Source organism: Porites lutea, chromosome 7 (genome assembly GCF_958299795.1).
Source record: "Porites lutea chromosome 7, jaPorLute2.1, whole genome shotgun sequence".
Taxonomy (NCBI): Eukaryota; Metazoa; Cnidaria; class Anthozoa; order Scleractinia; family Poritidae; genus Porites; species Porites lutea.
Genome location: NC_133207.1, coordinates 32,710,879 through 32,735,031, shown reverse-complemented (window position 1 = coordinate 32,735,031; position 24,153 = coordinate 32,710,879). Strand labels below are relative to the sequence as shown.

At 39.0% G+C, this 24,153-nt stretch overlaps 3 protein-coding genes and 2 long non-coding RNA genes across 5 annotated transcripts; 3 read left to right on the top strand and 2 right to left on the bottom strand.

Moving 5' to 3' along the window:
- Positions 1-2,561: 2,561 nt before the first annotated feature.
- On the top strand, positions 2,562-6,411 carry LOC140944811 (alpha-protein kinase 2-like). Its single transcript, XM_073393914.1, has 6 exons — positions 2,562-2,799; positions 3,155-3,243; positions 5,395-5,606; positions 5,794-5,842; positions 6,025-6,128; positions 6,311-6,411. The coding sequence occupies exons 1-6, from the start codon at positions 2,593-2,595 to the stop codon at positions 6,409-6,411; spliced, it is 762 nt and encodes a 253-aa protein (XP_073250015.1). The 5' UTR covers positions 2,562-2,592.
- Positions 6,412-6,784: 373 nt separating this feature from the next.
- On the bottom strand, positions 6,785-14,513 carry LOC140944810 (uncharacterized). Its single transcript, XM_073393913.1, has 11 exons — positions 14,087-14,513; positions 12,680-12,767; positions 12,274-12,359; positions 11,358-11,460; positions 10,850-10,956; positions 10,666-10,736; positions 10,094-10,233; positions 9,413-9,478; positions 8,885-8,931; positions 8,373-8,401; positions 6,785-6,993 (listed from the first exon to the last, which is right to left on the bottom strand). The coding sequence occupies exons 1-11, from the start codon at positions 14,197-14,199 to the stop codon at positions 6,785-6,787; spliced, it is 1,059 nt and encodes a 352-aa protein (XP_073250014.1). The 5' UTR covers positions 14,200-14,513.
- Positions 14,514-17,198: 2,685 nt separating this feature from the next.
- LOC140944260 (uncharacterized) lies at positions 17,199-19,448 on the top strand. Its single transcript, XR_012166688.1, has 3 exons — positions 17,199-17,303; positions 18,053-18,097; positions 19,078-19,448. It is a non-coding gene; the product is annotated as an uncharacterized lncRNA (long non-coding RNA).
- Positions 18,574-22,114, bottom strand: LOC140944259 (uncharacterized). Its single transcript, XR_012166687.1, has 3 exons — positions 21,900-22,114; positions 19,588-19,700; positions 18,574-18,598 (listed from the first exon to the last, which is right to left on the bottom strand). It is a non-coding gene; the product is annotated as an uncharacterized lncRNA (long non-coding RNA).
- Positions 22,115-22,212: 98 nt separating this feature from the next.
- Positions 22,213-23,269, top strand: LOC140943948 (uncharacterized). The gene has a single exon (XM_073393054.1). The coding sequence runs from the start codon at positions 22,250-22,252 to the stop codon at positions 22,805-22,807; it is 558 nt and encodes a 185-aa protein (XP_073249155.1). The 5' UTR covers positions 22,213-22,249; the 3' UTR covers positions 22,808-23,269.
- Positions 23,270-24,153: the final 884 nt, after the last annotated feature.

Genomic DNA, 24,153 nt, shown 5'->3' with positions numbered 1-24,153 from the left:
GGTGGGTCACGTTTTTCTTTAATGACTAGTGTTATCCAAGGCTTGATGTGGCTTTGTTCTCTCTCATCTTTTGTTTTTATATGTCAGCTATAAAAAACATGCTGCCTTCTTCCTCGTTAATGGAAATCAACTGCATTCAACCCAATTCAAGACACCTTTTTTTCTTAATTTATGAGTTAATTTGATCCATGGTTGCTCTCTAATTGTAGGAATCGTCTTTGACATCGTAGCCTGCGTAGCAGGCGCTTGGAAGTAGTGGGCACAAGAAAAAACGGGCGCACGAGAAGGAGACACGCGAGGGGAGAGCGTGTCTCCCTCGCGCGCGCCCGTTCTCTCTTTCGCCCACTACTTCCAAGCGCCTGCTACGCAGGCTATTGACATCGTATACATTCAAGCGTGCAAAAGGTTTTGAGGTCCCTCAGACCAAGAGGGTAGGTATCTATTTTTCCCTGTTACAAGTTCCAATCCAAATTTGGTGTTAGAGTACTTTGTGTCAAGTTTACTTTTGGCTTGTTTTAAACAAAAATTTGCGTTTAGCGCACTCTATACTGATACATTGAAAATCCCTATTTACGGTTTGATTGATCGTGAAAGAGCGATGACTCTCAAAGTACTGATATGCACAACTACAAGACCAATTGACTATAATACTACTTCAAGACTTTATTATAAATTTTCTAAGGAATATTTTTACAAGTGTGGCACCGCAAATAGCTATAGCTAGTCTAGGCGGGCACAGGAACGGATACAAACAGAAAATACTGCAATTAAATTAAGGTGAAAAAAAGAAAAGTAGAGAGCAAGGCAGATTCATCAGTTCTCAAATAAATATGGAGCATTTAGCTAATTGCAAAAATTATAATCTTTCGAGGAAAGATATAAAAAAAGACGCATTTAAAACTCTAAGGAGGAAAGGTAAACAAAACATTAGCAAGGTGTTTTTATAGGTAGGGGATGGTTCAACTTTCTTCATTTCAAGAATAATTTCACCTATTTCATACTAAGTTTCAATCCCTGAAAAACTATGCAGGCATTTTTTCTTAATCGCCCAGCCCTTCCTGTGGCTCAGAGTTTATAATATATTTATTGCTTTTATTATAAATATTGAAATGGAGGCTTTGCTGGTCGGCCTGGCTAAATCTATATCTTACGGTAAAAAAAGAGGAAAACAGGTACGACCCACATTACTTACTGTATTGTATGAATTAGTTGTTTGTGCTTTTATAATTTTTCTCTACCCTTATAGAGCTTATCGAGATCTTTTCGCCAACCGAAGAAGGACGGGAATGAGTATCAGTCGAGCTTCCTTCCGCATGGTTAGTTCTAGTAAGAAGAAGTATTTGATTTTTCCCACCCGTGTATCACAGGGGCACCCAACGGGAATTTTTGACAAAAAAGATCTAAAAACAACAGCAATGAATAAAGCTATCGGAAGCCATTTTTAGGATTTTGGGGGATTGCTGGAAAAATTTATCTGTTCTTCACTCCCAGCAAGACTAAGGAAAGAATTCTGAGCCAGCAAGGTGCACCTACAACCTGCAACCTGACTTACTGGGATGTTTCCCAGCAGACGTACGGCTAGACGTTACTGGCCACTTTGGGTGTGGTCATAGGGCAAATTTAGACCATCAGTGGGGCTGGGGGAGGAGGGAAAACGATAGGAAATTGGTTGTGGCCTAAGGGCGTAATTCAGCCCTTCAGTGGGGAAGGGGAAAGGTTTGGGGCAAATAACACTGATAACACCACTCCAGACACCAAATCCACTCAGACAACCTGAATTGTCTATTTCCCAGGACATATCATTATTTTTTTAAATCTCCCAGCCAGCAAAAATTGGCCTGAAGAACAGATATTTTGAGGAACAGATCCATTGAGTGCCCCTGGTATTGCACGTGTTTGGGTGCAAGCATACGAGAGATAATAATAAGGCTTGTTGTTGCGTTATTTTTAGAATTTTACCTCAAATCTCGCATGCAGGGTAGTGCCCTGGAACATATGGCACGGTGCGGCCAAGATGTTGATGTTAATACCGGTAGGTGTTCGGTTTTTTAACCTTGGATAATGTATACTTTTATATTTTTGTCAATCTGAATGCGTGTGCTCAGTCATGAACGTGTATATTAGGAAAACGTTTTTTAAAACATGCAAAACTTTATTATGTCACTATGCTTTTCTTGTTACGATAGTGAAAGATTCCCTGATAAATTTACGGTCATACGCACCATGGAAGGTTGAGTAGTTTTCTTTCTCGGTTAAAATTCTGAATATGTTTCGTAATTTTTGGGCGTGTCCGCCTAAGTTGCATTTTTCACCCTAAGCAGACCGATAAAATCGGACATTATATAACGGATCATTTGTATGGGCTGAAGCGAATTCTCCCACGAACGATACACCCGAGACGGGTACTTATATTAGGGTGTGAAAACAGCCAGTAATCGAATAGGAAAGGTTGTCCTAGACAAGCAAAATAATGTATTTTTTGTGGTTGTCACAATAGTTCATTTGAATGACTGGAATGATTCTCGTTAATGTCTTTATCTTTATATGTGTTATATAAATACGTTCCTCGTCCAAGCATTCAAGGTGGATAAAATGAATTTCAGAGGAAAGTGGGAACTAGCATCCCAGGAAACCGTCATAAATTTGGGGGAGCTTATCGGCAAAGGAGGCATGAGGGAGTGCTATGCTGCCTTTGTACAAAAATTCCCTTTGGAATTCGACATTGAAGCCCCCAATGGATGGGTGGCTAAATTATACATGGCAAAGGTGCCGGGCAGCTCTAGTGACTTATGCAGAAAGGTAGTCCTTTGTAGTCATCATTTCTGGTCGACCATGATAACATATTACGCGCGCTCCCCAAACAGAAGTGTGTTTTCATGAGAGCACATCATCGCCTCATGTTTTGCAGATTGAAAAACATTTTCAGCTTAAAAATCGATAGGATCTTTTTTATTGAACCATAATTTTGAGGTAACGAGATTGAAATTCTTGACAATCATACTGTTGTCGCTTTAGTTGAAGTGACAAAAAAACCGTCGTTTCTAAATCCAAGTCCACCTGCTAAAATCGGTTGTTCATAAAAAAATAGATAAATATATAACTGATAAAGAACTAAAAACGTGTAAGGATTGTTCCTTTTTCCTTTCTTAATCAGGACGTTCAAACTCAAGCCATCGTGCGACAGTTGGGAAAAATATTTCGCCACACTGTCAGAGGCATCCAGGGATTTGGTGAATTCCCAAGGTATTTCCTAAAATATGTTGGTAACATGGCTTCTTACAGTTTGCCTGGGTTGCTACCAGAAAAACGTGGGCTCGGGCTCTCGGCTAATCTGCGAACAGGTGTCTATTTTCGGGATAGAGTCGCTGGACAAAAAGGGAAGAATCAGGGCCTGGCTACCTACCAGTTGTTTACGTTTCTTCTATCCATTCGCCGGAAGGGCAGGAGACGCGCGAGGACTAAAAACAAGTAGCTGCTCAGGGCAGGGGAGGAGCTCTGGCTACGCATTAGGGACCGGTCATTATTTATCACCTGGGGGGGGGGTCGGAGGATTTTGAGCTAAACACGATGAAATTTAGCCGATCCCCCCTTTAAATGTTATTTTATTGAAGTGATCCCCCCTCATAACTATATATAACTTACGTGATCCCCCCCCCCATGTCTTTGTACCCATATTCACCTTTCGACGTGTATATTTAGTGTTTTAAACGTTCATATACAGGTTGTATTTCTAACTATGATGTACTTACAGCATAATAAAGCCGTTATCGCGCAGTCTTTTTTTAAAAGTGTCTCTTGATCCGTGTCTTTTTCTAGTCTGGATCCAGACATCTGAATTCAGTTGACATACAAGCAATCTTGCTTAAAACTGCAAAGTGCTTGAAACTGCAATCAGTGCTTGAAACTGCAAAGTTGCTTTTTTTAGAGTGCCAAATAGCAGTCCGCCAAGTCCCTATCAGCAGGTCATATTTAGCGACAATTCGGCCATCTGGAAGGGCTAGGATCGGAAACTTGACCTCAATCGAGGTCGCGGGGCAAATTTTCGGTTCAATCGAAGAGAATGATAGAGTTACTCCTGTAGATAGCATCAATTAATGCTGACTTTGCTAAGAAACTAACAAGACGTTTGCATCTAGACCCTTTGCTATGGCTACTAGAAAAGGGTATTTTTAGCACGACCCTAGCAAAAAATCTAGAGCAAGTAGCGGCCATTTTAAGGGCACAAAGTCCAGGGTCAACCTGCCGAAGGGGACTAAATGTTGCTGTTGAATCGGATGACGAGGCTCAAGAGGCAAATGAAGTTGTTGAATGGGATGATGAGGCTCAAGATGAGGCAGATGAAGCAGCTGAATCGAATTTAGTATAGAGCTGACACAGGACGCCCATTCCTGGAGAGGCGATAAATGGTTTATGTTTAAACAAACACGCTTTTTACAATGTTTCAGTTATCAGAAGTTTATATAGTTCACAATTTAGAATTCACCTGTCATGTTTAAAGATGAATATTAGCTAAGTCATGAGCACGTTATAAAAGGAAAAATATAAAGCGTTAAAACAAAGCTTTCTCGATATAAATTGAAATGCACACATTCGCCAGTGTGACAGACTTCCGTTTTTAAATAAAGTTGTGTTAATAGAACAAATTGAGATTGCAAATGCCATCATCTCCCAGTAGAATGGGCACATTTATGTTGTATGCTTTCAAATTGGCATTGTTCAAGCGGATTTGAGTGGTCCCCCCTCTGAATCCTTCCAAAATTTTCAGTGATCCCCCCCTTTTGGGCTTTTAGTTACGACTGATCCGCCCCTCTGTTCTCCTAAAAATCAAGTGATCCCCCCCAAAATCCTCCGACCCCCCCCCCCCCCCGGTGATAAATAATGACCGGTCCCTTACCGAATTCAATTGTTTCCTTTTTTCAACCTAATCCTTCTAAATTTGACTTGCGCCTAAACGTTTACACCCAATTCAAATTTAGAAGGAATTATATGGAGTCTCAAAACAGAACTGGGCCCATCCTAACCCTACCCCAGAGAGACAATTTGCCACACAATGCTAGCTTTTCGTAAGTAGGCCGCTTGGATGTTGTTCTTTCAGAATATCCTGACAAATCCCATAATTTCAGAAATTAAATTTTTAAAGTCTTCACACTTTGAAACTCAAAGCCTTCTAGAGCCTCCTCCCTTTTTCGCGCTTATACAAATGGAGGGAAGTGCGAAACAGAGAGCGTCTCGTTCAGGCACATATGAATGCTGTCGTAGTTTCCCTATATTGTCGATTTTTCAACGATTATTTTTATAGAGAAAATAATGCTTTTGTGAATATTTTCATAGAAATTTCATTTGTATGAATATTTTCGCATCTCTTTCTTATTTGCGGTTTATCTTATTCGCCAGAGTTATTCCGTCATTTCTCGTTCAAAGGAACGGGACCGATGAATTTTTCACCATTGAGCCTAGAGTAAATGGCCTTTATAAAAAATTCATAAATAACGATGGGCATGCCACTCCTCTTGGAGAGAAATGTGCAGTTGGCCAGAAATCCCTGGCATTTGTACACTGGAGCTGGAGCTTCACCAGTGGCAAATTTTTAATCTGCGATGTTCAAGGTAAGGAATCAGACTAATTTGTTTGATCTGTTACCATGTTCATTATGATGATAATAATAATGACACTAATAATAATCTGAATAATGATACTAATCATGATAATAATATTAAGCATAATCGTAATAATAGTCAAAGGTATACATACGCAGTGCAATTCACATTTGACTGATTCATTACATTTGTTTAGGTACAGACAATGGTCTCACCGACCTGCAATTAGCCTCGTTGGATTCAGAGTAAGTGGAAGCTTCTTTAGTAGCAATCATGGCTATATAGGCTGGTCTAACACTGGTTACAAAATAACTACGCGCGCTCTGATTGGCTGAGAGGAGTGTTTTCGGTACTGCCAGGGAACTAGTGTTTTACTTTTGATATGAGCCTATCGCACCATTTACCATTATTTTGTTTCTTTCTACAGCTTGTTTGGTGTTGGAAACCTCGGCGAAGATGTTTTCAAAACTTTCGAGATCTCCCATAGATGTAACAAATTCTGTAGACTTCTTGGTCTACAAGATAAAGCAGGTAGATATCATTCTTCCATCCCTAATACTCAATAACAACGATGGTCTCCCGGGGTATTTTTTTTCAACCAAAATGATTTAATGACAATTGATTTCCTTCTTGCTTAACCAAGTAAAAAGTGGATACTTACAAGCCACGAGTCGCGTCAAATACATATTAATTATCGTTTCTTGTTTATCCAGTTCGAGTTCAAAATGAAGAAGAGTGGGAAGTTGCTTTCCTTCGGGACATGGGAATCACAATCATATGCACTGTTCCATATGCCGAAATGCCCGATGTCTAACGATGAATGAAATATCATAGGCTTTTCTTTTCGTTGTCGGTGTTGTTAGTTTAGGTCTTTTTCTCACAATTTCCGGTCGGGTGCCCCTGAACAGTAACAATGCTTTCTACGCCGCGTTCAACCATAGTGATTACTTATTAAAAACTTTGAATGATTCCAGGGAAGCGTACGTAAGTAGTTTGCAGGATACGACGAAAATATGAACTTTGCACCTCCGAGAAAAACTTATCCTGGTATTTAATGCAAATATAAATAAGAAAAACGCTAATATAAGGTAACAAATCCAAGTATTGTTTTATTGGTCCTTCCCTGACAGTATCAATTTCTTAATACAGCGTTAAAAAGTGAAAAGAGCTTCATGTATAATGTTCACTTAACTGGACTTTTGAAAAAAGTTTAATAGCGATCTGTAAGCGCTATTTGCCCTTGATGCATTCTCTATGTAGCCGTCTGGAAGTAAGCCGTTTATAGCGTCAACAAACGCAGAGGGGACTGGCGTGGGAAGTGGTTCCTCAAAAGCGAATCTCTCTTCTAAATAAGCAAGGTCGTTTTCTGTGGGTACGTGTCCCATATCCTGAAATCCTGGTTAGATAAAGTTATTACACTTGTAATTAACTGTCAAAACCCCTTTCAATGTTTTTCTGCGCTTGTATCACGTTTATGCACCTGCTACGCAGGCTTTTCATCTTTTTTTCCATATATGCCACACTACACCAAAACACAATACACCACACCCGATCAAGCCGGACCACACAGCACTGTATCATACCATATCGTCGACTGTTTTTTACCAGAAAATCCATTTAAAGAGCAAGGAAATTTCAGAGGGGTGTAGTAATGTCTAAATCTTACATGAAAACGAATTCCATATAGGCTATGATCTGTACAAAAGAGTGATTTTACTTGAACCGCGAAATAGGTAATAGAATGCGGCTTCGCACTATTATGCACTATTACGTTTATCTCTCGCTATTTTGCACTATTTCTTGGTATCTGTTTCGCGGTTCAAATGAAATCACTCATATGGATTGTGCATTCTTATTACTTAACTATCTTGACTTCAGTCAGTATTAAATATCACTCAGTTGTTGTCGTTTTGATAGTTGCTTTTTTACTGTTTGCTCGGAAAACGATGTTAGAAATGAAGGACCATGATAATTACCATGAATTCCCGGAAACAGGTAGAGATCGTCTGGAACACCGTTTGGGACGCGGCGGTCTTTTTGTTTTCGGATACGATGAGAATTATGCTGTTCTTTAAAGTCATTGAGTTCGTTTTGGAGAAGAGGCAATCTCCGGTGAATTAAGGAATGGGGCAATGCAAATTTGGAGGGGGGTGGTCTGTTTTAGAAGGGAATTTTACCTTTCGCATAGACATTTTAAATTCAATATCTACTCCCCATAAGCGTTCATTTTTCATTATTACTAATGTATTATCTTTGTCACGTGACTTGCCACACCCATTTTTGACTTTTTATTTCAATCCAAATTTACACCACTTTATAAATAACACTTGTAATTTAATTCATTTTTTGTCAATGGCTATCGACACAAAGTTTATGGAATTGATCGGGGTTTTCTTAAATTATCTACGTTTTGTAAACTATAACGTTTCTTGTTAAGAGGGAGACTGGGACGAGAGAAAAATATCTAATAATTACGAAGGAATGGATCATTTCACAAATCCCCGATTAATTCAGGTTACTTGACTGTAAATGAAATATTATGGAAGGAAAAACGATTGTGGTCACATTCAGTAAAGTGGTGTAATCTGCAAAGTCCAAATTTTGCATAATTTTAGGTGTGGCTGGTCACGTGATCTGAAAAAAGTAGTGTTTAAGGTCCAAAGTGGTTCTGGTCTTAAACACAGCGGTGTAAGGTTAAAATGAAGGAAGATACTGGAAAAAACAAGATCAAATCATAAAACCCCGCATATAACGAAGACCCGTGCCTTAATTCACCTGAGAAGTAGACATGAAGAAAGCAATGCCTAAAATAAAGAAGCATAACGGCACAATAAAAATATGTTAAATTAAGGCAGCCACGTAAAATCAGTTTCGCTTGGACAGGATTCCCAAAATATGTTTATTATTAATAATAATAATAATAATGATAATAATAATAATAATAATAATAATAATAATAAAAGGTGCTCAGTGTATGAACAGATTGTTTGTCTTGAGTGACTGACGCGCTAGGTGCATGGTATGCGCCCGGTTGATGCACAAAAAGAACACCAGCAAAGACTGTGATAAAAGAGATAATAATAATTGTAATAAAATGTTCACACAGACTTTCTCCAATAAGACGATCTGAAAGGAATTAGGCGGTATCAAAAGGATTGCCTTGGCAGCCATTAAGTGCTACCATTACCGAACCACCGTTCTCCTCAGTATTGTTCAATTAGGCTTCACCTTTCTCTTGCGAAACCACTCACTCCCTCTATATATGCGTAGAACGTAGAATTAATCACCTGTGCACCGCGTCTGTCACATCTAGTATTCCTTGAAATTCCATATCCTAGAAAACATCAGATTGTAATTTGATAAGTTACATTAACTTGACTTAAGCTATCAGACGTTGAATTCTATATGCCGAGCCGGCCGATGCGCAGATTATTATAACTGACGTATCAATCAGCGTTAGAATCCATTGAATTCGAGATTCATTTCAGTTGAGTTCAGTTCATGGCAAGTTTGGAAGTAGTGGGCACATGGAAAAACGCCCGCAAGAGAAGGAGACACGCGACACACCTCCCGTGTCTCCCTCGCGCGCGTTCGTTCTCTCTTTCGTCCATTACTTCCTAGCCTGAGTATCAGGCGTTTCGGGGGGAATTTAGGGGAAAGATAGAAGCGAAAAAGGGAGAGAGCTCCTCCCCCTCCCTCATCTAAAATTTCCTCTCCCCTAGCCCCTCAGGAAGGCCTGATACTCAGGCTAACTACTTCCAAGCGCCTGCTACGCAGGCTAAACCAGGTCGAAACTGGTCATGATGAGCACCAACCTCAAAAAGGGAAATCCAAAAATCCCCACACATTTTATGCAGCTGGCTCCAGAATGCCTCTATGCGCTGCAAGAAACAATGGTAAGACGTTAGATTTAAATAAGTAGTAATTATCTTTACTAGCTGGTCGTTTGTTATATGTGAGGGGGCCAGCCATTTTCAGAAAGCTTACAAGATCTTAGAAGTCTAACAAAGCGAACCCCCTATTCATCAGTGTTGCTTGTTAGAGATGACCCTCAATAAATTTTACATATTGTGAAAGGGACTCCCTCTAGATTGCTGGAGAAACTAGAAATAGTCTTGCTACAAAACGTGCCCAAATTCAACAAATACTTTATCTACCGCAGGTATTAGCAATCTACTCTATTAAAAAAAACGGCATTTTCAAGGGAAGGTCTTTTAAACATACATTGCACAGCACGTTGTCACGCGAAAATGTAAGTTCCTCTCCGATCCTTTCATTGACTTCAATTAACGCGGAAAAAGTATAAGACGTGACATTTTCATTTCATTAAGGTCCAAAATGCCATTTTCAAGGGTTCTGGTTTTGCTGACTATAGTTTGTGGGACTGAAAAGATATTCAATATTCGCGCAAAAATCTTTCAGTAAAAATAAACTGAAAAGTGAAAACGCCGTGGCACGAGTGTATGTCGATCCAGGTTATGGGCTCTTGTCTTTGCTTGATTCGTAGTGGACTTCACGAATTTGTGGCTTTTCTCTCCAGCAAAATCATCTCCTGAGTTTCTATGCAAAAAACACTGACACGATGCCACAAGGCCTGTCTCTATTCCTACATCGGAGCATGTGACTGATGGCAACACTGAAAAAGTGAAAGAAAAGGAAAAGATTTTCAAACTAAAACCATGTTATAGTCCGACTTATAGTACGACCTTAATAGACACTCGTTTCATTTTAACTATACCAGAACTGAGGATCAAGACGACTTTCACAGAATTGTTCAAAACGCAAGTCATTGTTAACAACGGTGGTTTCTTCTAGACTACCTATTAAAATGAATTTCTCCAGTCCAGGATTTATAGGGGAAAGGGGTAAAAACTTTCGGCGCTAATTAGCAATGATGAGTAACGCTTGGGCACCCAAACGATCCCAGAAACCGTTGCACTTACCCATACTGTCCTAAGTCCTGGAGTTGGAGATTGGTGTGTCGCATCACATATGGGTAAGCAGGCGAGATGTAATTAACAACAACAACAAAAGAAATTACACATCCAATACTTAAAATTCCCAGTACCGTTCAAGCTGCAAACATGCTGCATGTAGTATTTTGCTACGACCCACGGTTGCTTATTTGTTGAGTAAGCTCTATTAAAAAAGAAAGGAAGATAATTATTTAAGTTAATTTTTTTAATATTTGTGTTATTAGCCCCCTCCCCCCACTAAATGTTTATGTTAAAATATCTACGTACTATTTATACCTAAGCCAAATAATTTTCCTAGAGAATCCATCAATAGCTCCATGGATAAATATACCCCAACGGGATAATTTGTCATAACCATCCAGATGCCAACACCAGTTTGGTCCCTTAAAATTCAAGGAGAAACTAAGTTAAAATAATATAGAATATAAAGAACAGAGATTGCGATTATACCCTAAAAAGCCTGCCTGTGTTATTGTATGCTCAGTGTTTTCACTATATGATGCTGTAAACAAAAAACGTTCCCTACTAAAATAACAGTAGCTTTAACATTTATTATCTCACGTACGTACGGGCGTTAGAAATATCGGGTGTTGAATCTAACATGGGTAGAGTTGTACGTAAAAGCAATTTTATTGATTTAAAGTATTTAGTTATGGGATGACAAGTACCGGCTTTCCCATGAATGTTACTGACTAAGAAACCCTGGACTGACTCGCAGGATCTACAATATGATGTCCGCTTTTATACAAGTTGTCTTAGTTTTTGTCTTGTTTTTGGTGCTCACCTTGGACACGTATTTTCGTTTACGCAGGACATTTTTTTTCCCTGGTCCACGAGCCACAACTTGTGAAAGGGCAAGATACTGCAAAGCCAACTCTACCTGTTCCCTATAGAAATAAACAAAAACCGCATATAAAAAGCTTGGATCATCAAATCGTATTACAATTCCGTCTAAACCCATGGAATTTCTCTCGTAAAAAAAAAAAAATTAAATTTTCATTCAGCACCCTTAACCTACATGATTTACCCTATAGTGCATGGAAGCCTACAGTTTATAAGCTTCTATATAGGCTTCTATATAGGCTTCCTTGCCATTACCATTATAAATTGTTGTTGTAATTGTGGCTGTAGGAAAAAAATAAATGAAATGAAATGAAAAAGAATGCTGAAATTTGACAGTTGTGTACCAAGGCAATCTTACAAAGAACATTACAAGAAGGGAGAAGAAACGAGAAGGGGAAAGAATCGTTAAGAGAATATCATTACTGATCTGACAGGTTGAGGTTTTGCGATGCCCCAAGAAGTATGAAGATGTAGAAAAGGTACAAGCTACAAGGTGCACTACTTTGTACATTTGATTAGAAGCTGGATGTCACATGATTTCTCACTAATCTCATCCTTTTAAGTACAAACCAGGATGTTCTCACGCTGGCATGCAAATTATCAAGACATGATCCATCCTCGGAGACCCAGGGGGCGGTCAGTTGGGTCGGGAAAAAACGATGGACATCTCCCTCAAACTAGTCTGCGTAGAAAGAGTTTCTTTTTTTTTTTTGGCTGTCGCCCCATTTTAACTTCCTGGACTCAGCTCGCGCGGAAACGATTGCTACGCAGGCTACCCTCAAACGGGCACTTAGTGGCTATCCCAAAGAGAGAACTGACTTCAGCGAAAAATAAGACAACGATTAAGACATACATACCTTGTAACCAGGAGCCCTTGATGCATTCTAATCCGAAGATGTAAAGATCTCGCTCCAAGAAGCTGTCCTGATCCCTTCAGTTCCAGCTGGCAAATGTCATAGTTGGTGAATTTTTCATGTGGGATGTTATACGATATCAGTTATGATTACATTGCAGTTAAAGCTGAACTGTTACTTACTGATTTTTCGTATGTCCGAATTAAGGTAAACGTGAATTTATTAACTTTAATGTCTTGAAAAAATCAAAAACACATTCTTTGTTAGGTTTTGGGTGAATCTTTTAAGCTCCCAGAAATAAAAAAAAAATCACAGCTATGACCGCCGAAACTCAGAGCCTTTCCAAAATGTATATGCAGGGAACATTTACAAAGAAAACTAAACATACTTACTTTTAAACGTAACGTACCTCAACAGCCTTTATGACGTCTTGAGCAGTCACATCATCATGTCGTCTCAAATTGTGGTTCTTGAAAAACCTTTTCAGCGTCGAGCAACTACATGTATCATTAATTAATAAACAATAAGAACTTTTTTGTAGTACCGTCCATATTGCTGGATTGCACCGTCACGAAACAGGGGCACCCAATGACAATTTTCGGAAGAATATCTGTTCGGAAGACGATTTTAGATCTAGAATTTTCGAAACATTTGTTGTAAAATTTCTTGCTTACCTGCCTCTCCTAGGATTTTCGAACATCCAAAAAATGGTATATTTGCCTATTTTTAACGGATTTTTTCCCTAAAAAGGTCACCTAGAATTTTCGGAAACCTTTTTTCTGGCTGAAATTTTCGAAAAGGTAAGTTTTGATCCCTACAATTTTCGGATCACTAGACTTTCAGCTAGGAAATCCGAACAGATGAAAAATTTTTAGGAGATAAAAATATGCCTATATCTACCTTTTTAATACTAAAATACGTTTAACAATGCTATGTTTAAGTGGTTTTGAACTATATTCTCGTTGGGTGCCCCTGACGAAAGGGGCAGCAATATATGCAATTGAGAAATAATAATAATAATAATGACTGTTTATTAAGACTCATTGCAGCAATATACAGAATGGCTGAATTACAGAGCTATTTACAAAACATACAATACTAAAACATAATACAATAAATCCAATAAATACTAGAAAATATAATTGTACAAGCCACTAGGTATACTTACGCGTGACAAACTCTTGCGTGCGCTTGGTCCTACAGGTAGGACGCGTGGAGCGGCTAATGCCAGATCTAAGATTATAAATTATGCACAACCTCCTCCTGTTTGGGGAGCATAAAATGCAAGGGGTGATTCTCATTCCAGAGTCTATCAATATAAACCTGGCATAGATGGGCGCGTCTGTCACTTAGAGCTGTTAAATTAAGGGCATTTAATGCCTCGTTGTAACTCATTAAAGGAAAAATGATGCGCATAGCCCTTTTCTGAATGCTCTCCATCTTATAAGATAGAAAATCTGGCATATTTTGCCAGACAGGGGCAGCATATTCTAGAACAGGACGAACAATGGTTGTATACACCTTAGCCAGTGAAGCTGGAGGTGCACCACATTGCTTAAGGACCCTTAAAGAGTAAAGCTGACCTTTGCCCTTCTACTACTGAATTTGTGTTTCTTAAATGGAGACAGTACATAGGGTAGAACATCTAAAGGGACTGTTTAGGAAGCACATTATGAACTCACCGAACCAAAATTTAGGGTGCTTTTTCGTGGCTGGCAAGTTATAATATCCGAGACAGCGAATGAGGAGCGTTTGGTGACGAGTGATACCCATGCTTAAGTGAAAAACTGGGATAAATTCGACTTTAAAGACTTACCTCCACTGCAATCCAAACTTTTCATTGAGATATAACAAAATCAGCTTGTTAGTCTTATTTTTTCTCAACAGCTCTCTTAAGAATAAAACAACCATGTCCACGTCGACATCCATGACAAGCAAGAGTTATGTAGTCAGCCAGAGGTAACTCCCGCTGTGTGGTCGTCGATTGCAATCACACCATCGCCATCTGTCGACACCTATCCACGAAGTTTAACATAAAGCAGGCTAGCAAAAAGGTAAAAGTCACATGAAAAACAAGTGAGTGATGAAAGAAACGAAATAAAAAGTTGAAATATAATAGCGTTTGACCCTCCGTTTTGATTTTGACGTCACAAAAAAGTAAGAATTAAAAGCAAAATGCAAATGCAAACAAAAACGGAAACGTAACTGAAAGTGTTGATAAACATGAAACGCCGATTGAAATGCAAATGCAGGTAAAACAAAAATGCAAACACAAATGAAAATGCTAGTGAAAACTGAATGGAAAGTTAAAATGCAAATAAAAATTAAAATCAAAACAAAAAACACAAAACAAAATGTAAATGACGACAGAAAAACGCAAATGCAAATACAAATAGAAAAAAGTGGCTGAGCCACCTCGGATTCCGTAAGAACGTGAAGCTTCGAAGACAAGTACCAAGAGATCAGCAGCGCTTCGATCGCCGACAGGAATTACATGGTAGGGCGACACCCCGGGGCGTCACTAAAATTCAAACTAAGAAACTATCGCTTCTTCTGAGTTTCTACTTTCATGTGATATTAGAGCACCTTTAAACCTTTATACAAACAAATTTTCGGTTCAAAAGGGTTCTTTATTTTGCGGTACAGGACGCTTGAATTTCCAGGTTTTTGCTTGACGCGTCATTTAGCTGGCGGCTGGGAAAGCTCTTATGTGGGTTAAAAACATTACGGATTTTTGGAGATTTTGCTATCTAAACATTCTTTGTCTTAGAATAAATATTACTTTAATCTTTATGAGTTCCTGAAGCGAAGAATTCACGCATAAGTAGGAAAACTCAAAAACAGATGTTTCTGTTGGCTTCTGGCGGCCATATTTGTGCCCCTGAAAGGGACACAAACATGGCGTCTCCATACAAAGCTTTATAAATTTGGGTAAAACGTTTTTCCGAATTTCTCGCATATGAACTATTGCATAGACCTGATTCTTGGCAAGGCTTTTTGTATATTTATCTTCTTTCATTTCCCAGATTTTAGATTTTCTGTATTAAAAGGTTTCCGTTTTTATTTCTGCTTCCTCACGCGAGTGAAAACCGAGAATACTAGAGCTAGTTCAGCTAAATTTTGCTACCCTATACTAGAGTAAACTCCCCAAATCCCCCCTATCCTAGAGTAGCAGTTTCCCTGGTCTAGAACTAACTGATCAGTTTCCTGAAAAAATAATACCCTATTCTAGACCCAAACGCTCTGATTTATATACCCTATCCTAGTTAACTGCTTGAAAACCATACCCTTCACAGCGGCACATACCTATATAGCCCATATATGGTAGTATCCCCCCGGGGGCGACACGAATTTTACTTTATGCCAAAATGCTGCTTGTTCCCATAAGTTTTTTCCTCTGCGGGTTAGATTATTCTCTGGAAGGCTCTACATTTTCACTGAGCAAATGTGATTTTAGCCGCTTGTTTCACACGGAGAGGTCATGGCACACATATCGATTTACTTTGGTTTCTGTTTCTGGTCGACAGGATTTGCCCCCTGATGCAAGAGCATTTTCTTTGACCTCTTTTGAAGCGTAAAGCTTTTTATTGCGGCTGAATAAGGGTCTTACTTTTCTCCAAAGTGCCCTCTCGATCTGAATAACTAAGCGATTTTCTTTAGTCCGTGAATGAAATGTTTTTCTGCAATGTTGTATTCTGACGCTGGGCCCAGCTCGTCAGTGTTTAAAAATTTAATTATCACGGATGGTTATTTACAGATCCAAAATTATAAGATTGAAATGCAGCTTAAACAGAAGCTACATCAGCTATGGAGAATTGCATTGTGCTTCGGTAACTATAAACTCCAGCTTAGTTTTTTTTTTAAAGACAGTTTGAGTCTTTTGACCGGTGCGCGTAGTTCCTCCCCGTGGTAATAGTCTTTGGACTGTTTTGTTATTGCCACTCTGTGATCAAATCGCGTGCTACGTGCCGACCGAAAAGCCGATGTCAATCAGACCTATCAACAGTCAGTGAAATGTTTGTCTACAGGCCTTTTCGCTTTTCCCTCTCCCCACCCCGCTCGACTAAAGGCCTGTTCACAGGCTATACCTATACGGGTATGTGCCGCCCAGCGGGGTCGTGATTTTGAAGTTCAGAGGCGTTTTCTAGGTGACGGGTATAATATTTCGAACGCACGAAAGCTCCAGTTTTGTAAGCAGCCATTTGAAATTATTCAAGGACAGATTGCTTTTCAAAATACGATTCAATGCGTTAACAAGCAAACTGTTGTACTCTTGTCGCACCCTGTGTTTTAGCGTGCAGGGCGGGCGTATTTTGGCGCGAGCCCCGGGCGCTGACTCCGCCATCTTGGATAAATAGGCGCGCGGAAGTCTGGAACGAGTCCATAATGTACCCGAGGGAGATGGAGACGGGCTCAAAAGAAACAGATCGGGGAGGAGAAGGAAAATCGTTAGCTTACGAGCGTGGTTCTGTGCGTGGTGAGAGATTAGGCACAGGAAACGTATTCCGGATGATCATGAAGAAGCATTTATTTGATGTATAAGTCGAGCAAATAAAGAAATTTTTTTTTAAAAAAACAGGGCTATTTCAATTTACAAACTTTCTAGAACGGAGTATAAAAAATTGGCCCATTTCTAGAACGGGGTATCAATCTAAGGGGAAAGTTATTTTTAGAACGGGGTGCCAATTTGGAGTCCCGGACAGCAAGGGTGGCACACACCCACCCAAAAAATACCTAAGTGCCCCCCTGATTCAAGAGCGGAAAAGCCATTTTTGTAAGACACGGCCCTCCCATTCTCGTTCCCAGAGCCCGTCGTTTCTTGGTCACTAAGTCACATGGTTCAAATCAGGGGGGGGGGGGGGGGGGGGTGATGAACTCGCCAATCGCTCCTATAGGAATCGCGCGGCGGATGATCTTGGCCATCGTGACGTCACGAGAAATTTATCCCGGGAACTTTAAGTGGTTTCAGCGAGCGAAATTGTTTCGTGGTTTCAAGAGGTAAAAGTCGAGACGTTGCGATGAAACGACCGAAGGTATGTGTTTATCTATCAATGCTATACAGTAAAATTGCAATATATTCTAGGAAAGAGCATTTCCATCGTAAAAAATCAAGAACTTCCCGAGATCGACCAGATGGTACAACTCATACCCGGGCGTCTTTAGAGACGCATAACTAAAGAGCCCAGCAGAATTTAGTCTCGAGAAAAACAAATGACGTTAATATGGTATAGGTCTCTCAATTAGTGATAGAAGTGAGCCATCTAATAAGTTAGCAAAAATGATCAGTGGGATAAAAGTCGCAAACCTCAGGGATGTTTACAAAAATTGCGAAAGTGGCGTGGACAGGTCACGAAACATAGCGTCATGATGTTCATACTAGACTATTAAATTGTGTAAACAATTTATTAAAAGTAAACAAATGTAAGAAGCAAGTGGGTTTTTTTTATATAGAATATGGGCTATAATCTTCAAGGCTTTTGAAAGGATTTCCTGTTTGAGTCAAACGTATCAAAATGTTAATAAAGCGTATTGAATCTAATCGTCGCGCGATAACCAAGGATATTATAGCTTATTATATTGCAACTTTTCACTATAAATTACGATCATGTTGCCAAACATTCATTGCTCATGATGGAGATAAGTTCACATTGCCTTTCTCTTTGCTTCTTCGCCCCACAAACAAAGGAGAACATGGTTTTTATCCAGTAAATAGTCAAACAGAATCTATCACTAGGGTAAAGTGCCGTAAGCTAAAGTTTTTGATCAACATCAACATTTTTAGGGCTTTATGCAGAGAATCCAAGAGGAGGAGCCGTAGAAAGGATGGGTATGTAGCTTTGCCTTAATCGCTTTACAGAGTTAATAGGAAAAAAAACTAGAAAAAGCCAAGAAAAGGGACACTAGTAAGCGTTTCAATGGTGTAATATTGAAAATGTGTTTCCTCGGGCGTCCGCATCTAAAAATGAGGGGAAAAAAATTTCTAAGGATATAAAAAATTGCAGGATTTTCATGCGATGAATATCATCACCCTTCTCACACTTTTACAATATAAAAAGAGACTTTTTTATGTTACATTTTTTCGGTTTTCCTTTTTGTGTAGATCAGTAAAGACACCAAAGTTCAAGAATGACAATATAGTTCAATAACTACACGAGTTCATTCGTTGATGCTTTTTAACTTACTTGGACTCCATGCTATTGTCAGTTACATCAAGTGACACTGGCCAGTTCCAACAATTCGGGGCCTGCTCGTACAGTTTTATCACCCAGCTTGTACAGTTTTATCACTCAGCTGATATAGCTTTGTGGTAATTTCTTGGTAGGCGTAACTTAGTGAAGACAATCATTCCATGACTATAGGTGTTCCATTATAATAGCTCTAAAGCCTTTCTTTAAAATTTGCTGTTGTACTGCCTCTGCTAATATATTTCACATGGCCTTGCCATTGCTATGGTATGATTACAGTTAGGTTGACAGGTATTCATTTCGCTATTGGTTTAAGATTAGAAACCAGTCTTTGTATTATCTTGATAGGTTGCTTGAAGTTACAAAAATTTATAATTCAAGGGAGAAATATTTTTTTACCGTTGCTTGGGGGAAGGGGGGGTGGTTGTGTTTGTGGTTTAACTCACCTATATTAATGTGAAGTTTAGGGAGTAGTTGAGGAAAACCATTATAATATCTGATTTAAGAGATGCTTAACAAATAATTAGGGATTTTAAGTGATAATATTGCCTTTATTGATTTATTTTGTTTTGACTTTTGTATATATAATAATCTCTTTTTATCTGACTGTTTTTATAATTAGGTGCTTCCTTGGCTGGGAATACTCTGTAGATGATGAGAAAAAACATGCAGTGTATGATGGAGGAGGTGCTGCTTACTGGATGTCTGTAAAGATCTAGTATAATAGATTCCACGAAGAGAGTAGTGCGGTGCGGGAAGTGGAGGATGTTAGATGGAGTGGATTCCATGGAGCAAGAAGAGACCATACAGGATACGAGAAATTAGAAGAACCAGTTTCCTTTTATTTTTTATATACTGAACAAATGTGTTTTCTTTCTTGCATAACAGGTCTGACTTAGACTTGTTTACATGTAAAAACTTTGCACATTGACTTTGATTAAAAGAAACGGTTTGTTATCAATAAAATTTTCTTACACTGGTGTTTTTCTTTTACTTCTTCTTTAACTTTTTGGTCTCTTCCAGAATTTAGTTAGCCAAGCAGTCTAGCTGCCCTGCCATTAGTTGCAGTTGGGCAGCTACCTGCTTGGCCTCTATTACTGTGCTTTTAATTTCTTTTGCTTTTATTCTTAACCTTTCTTCTTTTCCTTCCAAGTCTTTCTCTTCTCTTTCAATTTCCTTTCTCCTCTCCTCAATCTCAGTGGCTACCAGTCAGCTTCTTACTTCTATTTCTTCTTCCAGGGATAGCTGTAAAAATGAGTAACACACCTATAATAATCTGTCTATTATTGTTAACTTATCTTACCCCTGTCTATACGATAATAAAATATGATGAGCTCATCCTTTAAAACATAAAGCATCCTATCTCAACAAACTGTTGAAAGCCTTGTTTCATCAGGTACGGGGAGGGGAGGTGAGGTAGGGTAAACGCAAATAAAAATAGCCATAGGGGAATGGGGCGGGTTTCGGAGAAACGGCCTGTTTCTATACGTTTTGACGTCATTATGGTACCATTCGGCTGAGCCCTATGTGCCTTTTGTTATTTTAAGATGCCTTTTGCTTTCCCAGAAAACCATGAGATTGGGAGTCTTGCCCTATCAGCACTTGGCTAGTGTCACTAGGGAACTTCTGTAAATTATATAAATGAGTTACAGTACTTTCTCATTTCATTTTTGTTTGTATAAATTTGTTTGACTCATTTGATATCCTAAAATTTGAGGTACATTATTTGCTCCACACAAATAAAGATATTAATGCAAATGTATATCATCATATCTCTGGGAGTATTCCAAATGTTTCCGCCTTTTATTTGAATGGTACTTAGCTCCTCATACAGACCTGCCAACCCCTGATAAAGGAAAATCTGTAGACCCATGAAAAAAAATCGGGAGATTCTACAAAAACTAGTAAGATTCTATTTTTTCCCGGTCAAAATTAAACGACCCCTTTTCCATTAGGGGAGTCAACTGTTTATTTTAATATAACCTTGCTTTAGTGTGGTCCGTTATGTAACAAATTAGATGCCGCTTTTTCTTTGATGACTTTAAGAGGCCAGAAAATAGGTTATCACTGTGACGAAACATACAGCAGAGTCATTTCTTTGGGCTAAGACAACTTCATGGCTAAAATAGTTAAAGCTTATCCAGGCACAAGAATTTCCCCACAAAATTTATGTTTTTATTCAACAAGGTAATATTTCAATTTAGAATATTTCCCAGAAAACCATGAGATTGGGAGCCTTGTCATGAGACTGTGAGAAAAGTTAAAAAATCGTGAGACTCACGGCAGAATTGTGAGAGTTGGCAGGTCTGTCTCATATCACATTTTCTATCAAAACCTGTATGTAGTAGGAAGAAACTTTGTATTAAGTGGGCACTACAGCATTCTCTGAGGTGTCCGCTTAAATTATACAAGTTTCACTGTACATGTTTGACTCCATTCGCACTAACTATTGATGTGGAAGGATATGAAATTGCTTCATGCATAACAGATGTACATGTTTGGAGCTGTATGTAAATCTTTATAATTTTTTTTGCTATTTATGAAAACTTAATGTAAGCTTATAGGTATTACAGAGAAATATCCTTTGCTTCAACAAGATGGTACAACCTTCAAGTGTTAAAAAAATATATATTCCTGGTGTAATTATTATAGATACATAGTGTTGAGGGAAGTCTTTGGTTTCCTTTTCCTTAAAACCGAAAAATAATTGACTTACATTGTGCCGGGGTAACCGAGTCGAGGTCATCTGTTTATATCAATATTAAGCGCACTCGAATGGACTGATCATTTTTACTGCTAATTTCTCCCATTAAACATCGAGGACAATGTTTTCCACTATTGCTGACCTACCCTTCTGCCAAGTTTCGAATTTCCACACGAAACCGATTTTCTAAAACATGCGATGTTCATAAATGATCATTCAAATTTCTGCGACAAATATTCCACTTGAAAAAATTGGCTTAAACTGTCTACGAGGTAATTATCAACAGAATATAATACAATTAACTCTCCTTCTCGGAAAGAGCTGTTGCAACTATACTTTCCCTCTAACAGAAACTACTTTAAAGTCTATTTATCCCGAAAAGACAGCTTGAATAGGTGGTACTATTGGCATTATTGGAGATAACAGCAAAGTAATGAATACAATTGCATCAGTTCTGGGACTGTACCTTTAATAGCGGCTACGCTGGCACACTCGAATGGACTGATCATTTTTTCTGCTAGTTTATCTTAATTAACTTCAGAGACAATGCTTTCCAATAGAAGTAACCCACCCTTATGCCAAGTTTCGATGTTCAACACCTCACCGATTTCGAGAAAATGCGATATTACTGTGCGAACATGCAAACTTTTGCGGCACATTATTCCACTCGAGGAAATTGACCAAAACTGTTTACAGCTCTCATACGCGTTATTTTTCGGATTAATACACATTTCACTCACCTTCTCGGAAAGAGATGTTGGAACTGCACTATCCTACCGTGACAAAAACCATTTTGGAGCGTCAATATCCAGGAAAACCAACTTTAAAAGTAGCATTTGGAAATGGCAACGGCGCCATTTTCGAAAACTCCTCGAAGTTGCGCGCTTCTCTCTTCGTGACGTCACGATGGCCAAGATCGTCCGGACAAACAAACTACCAAGTTCACCACCCCCCACTGGTTCAAATGGTTTGTCACATGGATTGGCTAGAGGCCGCTGACATATCGATGACTCATATCGAGTGCTTTCCCACCCTCACTCCTCCCTATTATACGCACGGAAACCTGTATAACTTTTTCCGTTTCGAGAAAATGGCGGCTCGACAGGACGGTTTTATCCATTTTTCGCTGGACTATATAACGAAGACTTGGGTTGGAAAGCTAAAAGTAGCAGAGCTAGTTTTTACGTTGCTTGGTGGTGCGTGTGGTTCCTCAGTGTACTGCTATTACAACAACGTTTGCGGTTGTTCTCCGAAAATGGGCTTTTTCGATTTTGTCGCATGGACCGCCTTTATCAACGCCTTGATTGACATGATAATCCATCTCCTTGGGTTGTGGGATAGACTTCTTTGGATTCTCCGTCATCCTGCAGTTCATACAGTGCTGTGTTTACTGGCGGTCGTTGGTTTTCTTATTGGCTCCAGTCTTGCTGCTTCAGCTGCTAAAGATTGGTGTGCAACAAGCTCGACTACCGTTGGAGCAGCTGCTTTCTTTGGCTTCGTCTGCTTGGTCTTGTTTGCCGTCGAGTGCTTTCTTCACTTCAAGGAGTACAGAAGCATGCAAAGCGAAGCTCGTCAACAGTCTTCCGGACAAGATCAGCCGCCAGATTATATCGAAGAAAAACCTACAAGCGGACCTGGAGTTGTGTGAAGATGTTTTCAAGACTACTGAAGTCCCTTCCTCTGCACCAGATATTTGATATTTTTAAGAATCGGCCCACATGTACATTCTAATGAAGTTTCCAGTAACGAAAGGAGGAGTGAGAGAGCAAACGTGGACATTAAGGATTAATTCACACTTCAAATATGTTTCCTAATGATTGTTTTGGAAAGTGAAATTTCACTTGCTGTATTCTTGTACAAGAATTGAAATTTCAGTGAACAATATGTTACTATTCTTTGTAAGGAATTAGTATTTACTCAGTTTTGGTAGTTCACAAAGTAAATAACGGGTGAAAAATACAAAAAATAGCCTTATATAGTTCCAGGCATAAGCCTTGGAACTGTTTGGTAATCGAACTTTACTGAACCCAACCAAATTTCATCGAATGATTGGGTTCAATTGAGTTCAGTAATCCAACACACTCGAACCAAAAAATTTGCGAAATCGAACTCAGTCAATTAGGTTCGATTGGGTTTGATTCCTAAAACTTTTTTGTGAGAGTTCAATTGCATCCAATTACTGAACCCAATCATTCCATTAAGTTCGATTGAGTTCGATTAAGTCTGATTAATAAATTGTTCAATTTGGTTCGAGTGTGAAGAATGGCTGAGTTGAACAAATCCAAATTTATTTTAGTAGTCGTCTGGAATTGATTTTGATGATGCCGTGCTTCACAGGGACTTAAAATTCACTGAACTTGATTCAGCTCTTGAATTCTGTGTCTCAACTGGGCCTGAGGCTCAAAAATTTGTTTTTGTTTGCAGGTCAAGTTGAGTGGTCTGAACATAGACCAATTTGGCTAACTCAATGTTGTACCCAATTCAAACCCTTTGGGAATAAAACGTTTTGTTTCAGGAATTTCCATATCATTTAAATGTGAATGCCACCTTATAATGCAAATACAGTGCACAAAGAATCTTAACCCCGAAAGATCTGAATTGGGTACAACATTGCGTTAGCAGAATAGGTCTATTTTTATGTTAGATCGTTCCCTGGGAGCAAAGTCATTTGCATGGCTTGTCAGTTTCGAAGTTGTTTTTTTTACGCCCCTCAGTAGAGGATCCAATAGTCATATCCCTAGTTATCCAAAGCTCTTCATTTTCATTCTCAGGAGCATTATGCTACATGCTAAACACAACCTTGTCTCCTGTGGTCTACCTTGGAAAAGTGGACATTTTTGGGAAAGTGAAAAATCATTCATAGGGTTTTTTTTTCTAACTTTAGTTCAAGTAAACAATTTACATCCTGTGTGTTTTTGAAAATGTTTTAGTTAAGGCTGTTGTTGCTTAACTTTTTCCACCAGGTGTGGCGGAAACCTTGTTCTGCAATTTTGA

What these genes read in the sequence shown, in the direction of transcription:
- LOC140944811 (XM_073393914.1), top strand. Translation starts at nt 2,593, where the DNA reads ATGAATTTCAGAGGAAAGTGGGAACTAGCATCCCAGGAAACCGTCATA. An exon ending in GGATTTGGTGAATTCCCAAG is followed by an intron (nt 3,244 to 5,394) that starts GTATTTCCTAAA and finishes CTTATTCGCCAG; the next exon opens with AGTTATTCCGTCATTTCTCG. An exon ending in TTTAATCTGCGATGTTCAAG is followed by an intron (nt 5,607 to 5,793) that starts GTAAGGAATCAG and finishes ACATTTGTTTAG; the next exon opens with GTACAGACAATGGTCTCACC.
- LOC140944810 (XM_073393913.1), bottom strand. Translation starts at nt 14,199, where the DNA reads ATGGATGTCGACGTGGACATGGTTGTTTTATTCTTAAGAGAGCTGTTG. An exon ending in AGGAAAATTATTTGGCTTAG is followed by an intron (nt 10,737 to 10,849) that starts GTATAAATAGTA and finishes CTTTTTTAATAG; the next exon opens with AGCTTACTCAACAAATAAGC. An exon ending in TGAAGTCCACTACGAATCAA is followed by an intron (nt 9,479 to 10,093) that starts GCAAAGACAAGA and finishes TGTTTCTTGCAG; the next exon opens with CGCATAGAGGCATTCTGGAG.
- LOC140943948 (XM_073393054.1), top strand. Translation starts at nt 22,250, where the DNA reads ATGGCGGCTCGACAGGACGGTTTTATCCATTTTTCGCTGGACTATATA.